Source organism: Myotis nattereri (assembly GCF_964212035.1).
Source record: "Myotis nattereri genome assembly, chromosome: 4".
Classification (NCBI taxonomy): domain Eukaryota; kingdom Metazoa; phylum Chordata; class Mammalia; order Chiroptera; family Vespertilionidae; genus Myotis; species Myotis nattereri.
Window position 1 is genome coordinate 82,700,911 of NC_138079.1, and position 9,012 is coordinate 82,709,922.

The 9,012-nt window shown below is 54.4% G+C and overlaps 1 protein-coding gene across 3 annotated transcripts; it reads right to left on the reverse strand.

Moving 5' to 3' along the window:
• Positions 1–3,964: 3,964 nt before the first annotated feature.
• On the reverse strand, positions 3,965–6,439 carry ABHD11 (abhydrolase domain containing 11). Of its 3 annotated transcripts, none has more exons than XM_081089914.1 (6): positions 6,236–6,416; positions 5,935–6,109; positions 5,106–5,279; positions 4,765–4,935; positions 4,482–4,663; positions 3,965–4,258 (listed from the first exon to the last, which is right to left on the reverse strand). In XM_081089914.1, the coding sequence occupies exons 1-6, from the start codon at positions 6,352–6,354 to the stop codon at positions 4,126–4,128; spliced, it is 954 nt and encodes a 317-aa protein (XP_080946040.1). In that variant the 5' UTR covers positions 6,355–6,416; the 3' UTR covers positions 3,965–4,125. The 3 variants fall into 3 exon arrangements, with proteins under 3 accessions (XP_080946040.1, XP_080946041.1, XP_080946042.1); XM_081089915.1 differs by having other exon boundaries at positions 3,966–4,258; positions 5,935–6,073; positions 6,236–6,439; XM_081089916.1 differs by lacking the exon at positions 5,106–5,279 and having other exon boundaries at positions 3,966–4,258; positions 5,935–6,073; positions 6,236–6,439.
• Between the last annotated feature and the right edge of the window lie 2,573 nt (positions 6,440–9,012).

Consider the following 9,012-nt stretch of genomic DNA (forward strand, 5'->3'; position numbering starts at 1 on the left):
GTGGGCTGGGAGCAGAGATTACCCTAATTGCAACAAGCACACCTAATAACCAGGTCTTGGTTTTTAAATACTATTTGCCATGAACACACACACACACACACACACACACACACACACACACTCACACAGGTCCTCTTGTAGAAATGGCTGATTCTAAGGCTGGGGAAGGGTGAAACAAGATGAGCCTGGACTATCTTGCTGAGCCAGAAAGAAAGGCAGTGTTCAAAGGATGATGTCACATATCAAAACGGCAAGAGGCCAGCAAGGGGCACCCATTGACCAAACCTAAACCTGGTACAACTTGAGCATTGAAATAAGCAATAGGAATGGGTTATAATGCATTGAATAAGATAGGAAACCAGAAGTCCATTTGATATAAATAAATGGATAAATAAATGGGGGTGAAGAGACAGTTCTTTGCAATAGAATGCCAACAAATAAGTGCAGAAGAAATGGTGAAGTTAGAAAATCATCATTTGCAATGGATGCTGAAACCTACGGGTGAAAATGGGATGAAGAAAAGGAAGTTTCAACATCTCAAAGTAACTCCCTTCCCCAACACTTACCAATCACGATCAAGGGGTCAACATTCACACCCCCAGTCCTGGTTCCGAATGATATTGGACACGAGAACACAGCATCATCATTTCTGTGATTTATCCTCACAAAATGTGTAACAGTGGTTCAATCATGAGGAAGGACTGGACAAACGCAGGGCGAAGGACAGTTTAAAATAACTTCTCTGTCATCTTCAAATGTGTCAAGGCCATGAAACTCAAAGGCTGCTAATTGTTCTAGAGAATCTAGAATCTAGAGTGAGGGAGAGTGGAGAGATATGACAACCAGTAAATGCTTGATACCATATGAGATTTTTTTTAATCCTAAAATAATTATTTTTTTTGGACATCAAAGACTAGTTTGGACATCAAAGACTAGTTTGGAATTGTTTCCAAATAAAAAGTTAAAATGAAAAAAAAACACCCACAAACCTGGCAAAAGTGTTAGCCCTGCCCTAACCGGTTTGGCTCAGTGGATAGAACGTCGGCCTGCGGACTCAGGGGTCCCGGGTTTGATTCCGGTCAAGGGCATGTACCTTGGTTGCAAGCACATACCCAGTGGGGAGTGTGCAGGAGGCAGCTGATCGATGTTTCTCTCTCATCAATGTTTCTCTCTCATCAATGTTTCTAACTCTCTATCCCTCTCTCTTCCTCTGTAAAAAATCAATAAAATATATTTTTTAAAAAGTGTTAGCCCTTTGCCTGGCTGACTCCTGCCGGCCTGTGGACAAGCTCCTGTGGAACCCCCTTTGACTAACGGGATGAGGGGCCCTTGTGCTCCCACTGCCCCCTGGACCTCCAACACCCTTTTGTGATTATATCTATGCTTTGCCTTTACTAGCCCTGGAGACCCCTGTCTGGATCATGGAACAGAGTAGCCTCTTGAAACACCCTGAATCTCAACAAAAGGGGTGTTGCATCAGGGAATACAGCTCAACCCACCTCTTTGCCTGGGATTCAACCTGATAAATTGTCAAGTCTGGCTGTTGGAAGTGCACCTGACTGAATGGCACCTACCAACAATCAGGAGTGATGTCTGCAAGGGGTTTCCGGGGGGTCTTATAGGAACTATTTTGTTCCTTTTTAATAAATTTTTGGTTAACACTGGTTAACAAAAGTCTACAGGTTTGAGATGCCCAATTCCACAACGCATCTGTATACTGTATTGCATTCACCACCCCAAGTCAAGTCTGCGTCCATCACCATGTATCCCCACTGTAACTCTCCTCCACTGCCCCCCACCCCCTTAGGGTTGAGTTGAGGACCTAATCCTCAAGCTGCAACCTTGTTGAAGAGGCCTCTTAATGGGGAAAATTCCCTTCTACACCTCTGATGTCACTGATATGCTCAATAATCACACTGAGAGAGGAGTGGGACACCGAGACCCCCTTCAGAGCCCAGCAGACCCATCCATGCTCAAGGATCAGAATGGTGGAAATATTGGAGGAATAAAGAGCAATATTGCTAGGGAAGATGGACATTCAAGATGTTAGGAGCCCTAGCTGGTTTGGCTCAGTGGATAGAGCGTCGACCTGTGGACTGAAAGGTCTGGGTTCGATTCTGGTCAAGGACACATGCCCAAGTTGTGGGCTCTATCCCCAGTAGGGGGTGTGCAGGAGGCAGTTGATCGATGATTCTCTCTCATCATGGGATGTTTCTATCTCCCCCTCTCCCTTCCTCTCTGAAATCAATAAAAACATATTTTAAAAAAAGATGTTAGGAACTCTAGCTGGCTTGGCTCAGTGGTTAGAGTATCGGCCCCTGGACTGAAGAGTTCGATTCCCAGTCAAGGTCCCCCCATTGCAGGTTCCCCAGTGGGTGTGAGAGGCAACCAATCAATGTGTCTCTCTCACATCCATGCTCTTGCTCTCCCTTCCACTCTCCTCCACCCCTTCTACTCTTTCTAGAAATCAATGGAAAAATATCCTTGGGTGAGGATTAAAAAAAAAAAAGATGTTAGGAGGAATGTGCCAGGAATGGTTAAACTTTTTTCTTGTTTTCTCCTGAGGTGAGGTTATAGTTTTAAGTGTGGAAATGCCATTCAAGGTACCAAGATGCCAATCCTTCAAGTTAGGGGCTGGGCACCTGTTTCTCAGCATTGGAGCAGCCCTGGCTCTGTTCCTTCTTTCTCATTTCCTGATGTGGGGAGAGCACCCCCCTTGGGTAAGGAATGCAGAGCGGCTCTGGGCCTGGCTGGAGGGTTCCAGGATCTAGGAGAGGAGGCAGGGACCCGCCTGCCTGCCTAAGGCGGGGTTTAACAGGGAGTGCCTTGCCAGGAAGGGAGGGCAAAGGGCTATGTCCTCCACCTGCCCCTCCCAGCTGACAAGAGTTCCTGCCACAAGCCACCCTCTCTGTCTGGGGCCCCTGAGGGGTAAGTATCCTCCAACCCACCTTCTCTCTTTCCTTGGGATCAGGTGAGAACTCCTTTCCTCCTTGGGGGTCCAAACACCGTGCCCTCTCTGCTTACCCTTCGGCCAGGCATGGACCACACCTGCTACCCCTCACGATGGCATAAGTGTCCCTGCTTTATGTTCACAAGTCCATGAGACCGGGACACTAAGGGGCAGATACAGAGTGCCTCAGACCCTTCCCTTCCTGATATCAGCACAGGGCCAAGGCCAGGGCGGAAGGGCCCAGAGAGGGGTACCTCATCCAGGCAAGCCCACAATCACGATTCCCTCCTCTCCCACCCTGCAACAGAGCCCAGAATCCTAAGCGGCTGGAGCACTGGGGGACACCCAGACAGAGCCCTCGCTGGACCAAGTCCTCCAGGAGCGGGATGAAGCCATTGCCAAGTGAGAGGCAGCTGCTTGGGGGAGTTGCGGGGGCAGTGCTGGCTCACCCTCAGGACTCTGTCCTGCTGGGAGAGGCGAGGGGGAGTCAGGTATTCCTGGAAGAAACGCCACACAAGCAACTTTCTGTGTCACAGGGCAGGGGCTGTGGCCATATCTGCCCCCCCCCCCCCCCCCCCCGCCCAGGGCCCAGCATCAGATCTGTAAGTCCTCGGCCTCAGGCTGTTCTTTCTGCCACCGGCAGGAAACGGGCTGTGGAGGCTGAGCTGGACACATGCAAAGCCAAGTTACGAGCGGCAGAGGCCCAGCTGCTAGAGGTCCTGGAGGAGAAACTGAGGCTGAGGCAGGAGGTGGAGGCCTGGGAGGTAGGGCGGACGTGCCAGCTGGGCCTGGGAGGTACAGGGAGACAGGCCCGGGTCTGCCTGCGAACCTTCTCTCCTGCCCGCAGGAGGACATGCAGCGGCTGGTGAAGCAGCTGGTCGAGAGTCAGCTGCAGAGAGAGTCCAGCAGCACTTTGAGAGCCCCCATGCAACCCGGAACTGCCAGGACCCCATGGGTTCAATTCCCCCAGCGTTGGTGGGGGCGTTGGTGGTGAGCGCGCTCAGCCCAGAACCTTGAGAGATCAGTATCTTTATTCATTAAAACTTGAGGTCTGACCACCTTCGCACCTTGTGCCTCCTTAGTGCCCACTTGAGTCCTTCTGTGCAGAAACAGAAACGAGCTGCAGGGCCTTAACACCTGGGGTTTCAAACATGACCCCCCCTGGCCAGCAACTCTCAGGCCAAGAAGCCTCGGATGGCAGCCATGAAGTCCTGTGGGCGGTCAGCGTGGATCCAGTGCCCAGCATCTGGCACAGTCTGTATCTGGGCCACAGGGAAGAGCCGCCTAATCTCAGGATGGTGGCTGGGGCTGTCCATCGAAGAGAAGGCCGCCAACAAGGGATGAAAGTGGGGACAAGGGAAGAGAAAGAAAAGTGAAGGTGGAGCAGGAAGAGGTGGAGAGCAATATGCCCTGTGGTGTTCCCAAGCTCTCAGGAACTCACTGCCCACACCCAACCCCTCCCCAAGGCAGGCTCCCCAAGCTGGGGCTGAGTAGGTAAGGCATGCCCTGTCCACCTCTCAGCCTGGCTTACGGCACGAATTCAGAGTTTCCACCGAGGAGGAAGAGGGTAGGCCCAGGGTAGGATTCTTGTCGTGGTGGGAAGGCCAAGATCTCGTCCACATGCTGGGCCAAGGCATCCAAGTTCACTCTCCACACAAAGCGCCCGTCTACCTCCACCAGGTTGGTGAGCAGGAACTGTCGCACAGCCATGTCCTGTGGGGGGTGCAGATGGAGGGGCTCCCTGTGAGGCTTGGGCTGCCACTCGTCTCTCGACAGGTCCCAACCCAAACGATCCAGGGTCTTGAGGGTATCACCTGAATAAGAGGGCTGAGCTGTTTATCGGCCAGTTTGCGGGCACTGGAGCGGGACACCTTATCTGGGATGTCTATGGTTTTCATCGCTGCCATGTAGGCTGGAAAGTCTGAGCTGGATGTAGTGTTCACTGGGCTGATGTCCACGGCAATCAGACGTTCCACCAGCTCTGGCTGTGGGAGAGAACTGACTGGGGACCAGCCTTGGGCATGCACAGTGGGTTGCAGGCATGGTTCCCCGATCCTGAACTTGGCCATCCCAGGCTCCTTTGAGTCTCAGGTTGCCTGCTGGGCACTCAGGATCTACACTGGATGGGAGGAAGCCCTGAATAAGGTCGGCTCACCCTCTGTAGTGCCAGCAACATGGCTGTCTTGCCTCCCATGCTGTGGCCAATGAGGACACAGGGCACTAGGCCCAGCTGGGGCAGGAGGTCCTGCAGGTCCTGGCTCATGGCCTCATAGCTCATGTCTGGGCTGTGGGGGCTGTCACCATGGTTCCGAGCATCCACTGTCAGCACCTGGGGAGTGGGATGAGAGGGGAGCAGCACTAGCATCCACACTGGGGGCATGGACAGCCAAAGGCCTGGAAGACCTGCAGGCCGAGAGGGTGGAGAACCTGGAGAGAGATCCTGAAGCAGAAGAAGGACTCAGATGGTGAGACGGCCCAGTTCCCAGACCTAGGAGGCCCAGGTGAAGAGCCTGGGGTCACTGACACAAAAGAGAAGGCCCAAGTTGTGTGACCACGTCTCTGAAGGTCTGGCCTGGCTGGGTAGCAACTCCAGAGAAAGAAGACGCCAAGAATTTCCAACAGTTGAAGCACAGAAGGATGGACTGCTCTGGGAGGTGAGAAGTCCCCTGTCATCCCCGGTGAACGAGCACGGGGCTGGCCCGTAGCGGGAAGGGTGTCTGCATTTAGGCACTGGGCAGTGGAGCCCAGCTCAGCTTGCAGCCTGCAGATGAAGCGGAAGCACGAGGGAATGGATGGGCCTGGGTGTGCCCTGCAGGCTGCATCTTTAGGGCAATCTTTCCTTTCATATTCGCTCAGAGAGACCTGTCACTGCTCAGCCCGGTCCCAGCGGTGAGGGTAGAGGAGCTGGCCCCGCCTCAGCCTCATCCCGGATCCCCGCCCCCGACCCTACCTCCCTCGGGACTCCGCCTCCCCCGGAAGCTCACCCTCCGGCCTGTCTGCCGAGCCAGGGCCTTGGCGATAGAGTTGAAGTTGGTTTTGCAGCCGAAGAGCCCATGCAGAAAGACGAGGGCCGGGAGGGCCGCCTCCCCATCCAGAAGCGTGTAGGAGAGCGGCACGGATCTCCTGGACGGGGCAAGGATGGGGGCTGATCTGAGCCGACTGGGGAAGAGATTTGGGAGAGCGGCCTGGGAGGAGGCGGGGCCAAGCGGAGGAGGTGGGGCCGTCGGGTCCGCACCGGAGGAGCAGGGTTCAGGGACGGCCTCCCACCGGGTGCCCTTGACTGACCTCGGCTCGGCGCCGCGGTGGCCGCTGCTGCTGGGTGCGACAGGCACCCTGGAGAAGCAGACTCTGGAGAGTTCGAGGCCCCCATACGGGAGCCTCCAGGCGCGGGCCCAGCTGAACATGCCCGGGAGCCGCTCCCCCGCACGCACCTCGCGAGCACGTTCTGTGCCCGAGCCCCGCCTCCCGCCTCGGCTGAGCCCCGCCCAGTTCCCCGCCTCCCGCCTCTGCTGAGCCCCGCCCAGTTCCCGCCGCAGCCCCGCCTCCCGCCTCTGCTGAGCCCCGCCCAGTTCCCGCCGCAGCCCCGCCTCCTCCCCGCCCGCCCTCGCGGAATTCACCGCCTTCGCTCACAGTTCCCGACCGAATCCTGGAGAGCTGTCAATTCCCCCGGCGCCGCCCCGCAGGCGGGAGCACCGCCCCTGGTCTCACCCCGGGCCAGCGGTTCTCAACCTGGGGGTCGCGACCCCTTTGGCAGTCGAACGACCTTTTCACAGGGGTCGCCTAAATACATCCTGCATATCAGATATTTACATTATGATTCATAGCAGTAGCAACATTACAGTTATGAAGTAGCAGCGAAAATAATTTTATGGTTGGGAGTCACTACAACATGAGGAACTGTATTAAAGGGTCGCGGCATTAGGAAGGTTGAGAACCAGGCCTAGGCAGGGCCACAAAGGGTCTGGCCCGGCTCTGAAGCTCCGCTCAGCACGTGCAGAATCCTTGCGGGGAGTCTGGGCCCTGCGGTCTGGGAATCCGGTCCCAGCTGCTCTGGATGTCCTGGGTTTTGATGCCACAGGACAGGCTCTTGGCTGGCCTAGGAGGCCCTGCCTGGTCCGCGCTCGGAGCCGCACCTGTCCGCTCTTCTGCCCTCACCCACCGTCTTGGGTGGGTGCCACACTTTATGTGCCGCCCGGGGGAGTGGGGGGCGCGGGAGAGAGACCTAGGGGGGCTCCCAACGTCAGAGTGGCTGCTTGGAGACACAGTGCTCCAGAGGTGGGGAGGGGGGCGCCAGACGGGCTGGAAGGAGTACCTCTTACCCATCCTGAAATCGTGGACTAGAGAAAGAGCTAGGAGGGATTCTACAGGTTATCTTCAACCACCCCCCCACCCCATTCTTTACAAATGGGGAAACTGAGGCAAACCGGAACCTCTGGTCTGCCATTCATAATACGAGTCAAAATGGGTGGCCACGGTCAAACCCTGGCCAGATGTTTGTACTGGTGGGGGCATCGGAGTTGAAATGGCTCAGATCTTCTCCCTACCCCGTCCGCCCTCCTTTACAATCTTTCCACCCCTAGATCTCAGCACATCTTGCAGAGGAATCGCCTTCCTTTGGAACGCTGCCCCGCTGCCATCTTTTCTCCCTAGTCTGGGGTAGAGGTGGCATTGGTGAATTATCTCAGGTCTCAGTTGGCTTCCACTGCTGTCCATCCTTCAGCAGTTGCGAGAGTGGCTACTCTTTCTTTTTTAAAATTTTTATTTATTGACTTTAGAGACAGAGAGAGAAGAAACATTGATTTGTTGTTCTACTTGTTTATGCATTCATTGGTTGATTCTTTTTAAAAAAATATTTTTTATTGATTTCAGAGAGGAGAGAGGGAGACATAGAAACATCAATGACGAGAGAACCATCGACCAGCCGCCTCCTGCATATGCCCCACAGTGGGGATTGAGCCCCCAACCCGGGCATGTGCCCTGCCCGAGAATCGAACCGTGATCTCCTGGTTTATAGGTTGACATTCAACCATTGGTTGATTCTTGTATGTGCCCTGACTAGAGATAGAACCTGAAATCTTGGTGTATCAGGACAGTGCTCCAGCCAACTGAGCTACCTCACCAGGGGGAGTGGCTGCTCCTTCTATAGCATTCTTTTGCTCAGAAACCTTCAGGGACTCCCCATAGTTGAAAGTTGAAACTTCAATCACCGCATCCCAAACCTCCCCCAGTACGATCCCACCTACGTTTCCACCCATGCTCCCCTTTCTCTGACTCCCCCAGGAAGCACCCTGAGAACGACACTGCACACCTCCCTTTAGATCTTTACCGCAATGACCCACTCCCCTGCTGGGATGCTGTGCCTGCCTTCCAGATAGCCAGGTGCCAGATTCCAGGATAACTGCCACCTCCTCCTCAAGCCTTCCCAGATTTCCCTGGTTGAAACTAATTTCGTCCACCCCATGTTCTAAAGCAGGGGTGGGCAAACTTTTTGACTCGAGGGCCACAATGGGTTCTTAAACTGGACCGGAGGGCCGGAACAAAAGCATGGATGGAGTGTTTGTGTGAACTAATATAAACTCAAAGTAAACATCATTACATAAAAGGGTACGGTCTTTTTTTTTTTAGTTTTATTCATTTCAAACGTGCCGGATCCGCCCGCGGGCCGTAGTTTGCCCACGGCTGTTCCACAGCATGTGTCAGAGCCTACTATACAGTATTATAGGACGGCCCTTCTCTGTGTCCACCATAGGCTGGGGGCTCCCAGAGGCCCAGGGCCATGTTTGGTTCATCTGGTGCTAAGGGCAATAGTGATTTTACTGAATGATCTTGGAGACATTCAGGGCAGTAGCTGAGGCTTAGGTGAAGGTTCAGCTGGTGGCTGGATCTGTGCCCCTTCCAGGAGATGACACCTGGGCTTGCAAGGGTTACACGGGCCTTTCCCCCCCTTTAGGGTATGCTGGATGGAATCGGGACCAGTAGGAGGCGTTCTAACTGCTCTAAGGCCGCATACATAAATGGCTCCCACTTTGAGTCAGCCTGAGGACTGGCAGGTGTTTTGTTCT

Coding starts and splice junctions, on each gene's coding strand:
- ABHD11 (XM_081089914.1), bottom strand. CDS start 6,354: ATGTTCAGCTGGGCCCGCGCCTGGAGGCTCCCGTATGGGGGCCTCGAA. Junction 5,280..5,934: donor CTCGGCAGACAGGCCGGAGG/GTGAGCTTCCGG, acceptor CCCACTCCCCAG/GTGCTGACAGTGGATGCTCG. Junction 4,936..5,105: donor TGTTGCTGGCACTACAGAGG/GTGAGCCGACCT, acceptor TCTCTCCCACAG/CCAGAGCTGGTGGAACGTCT.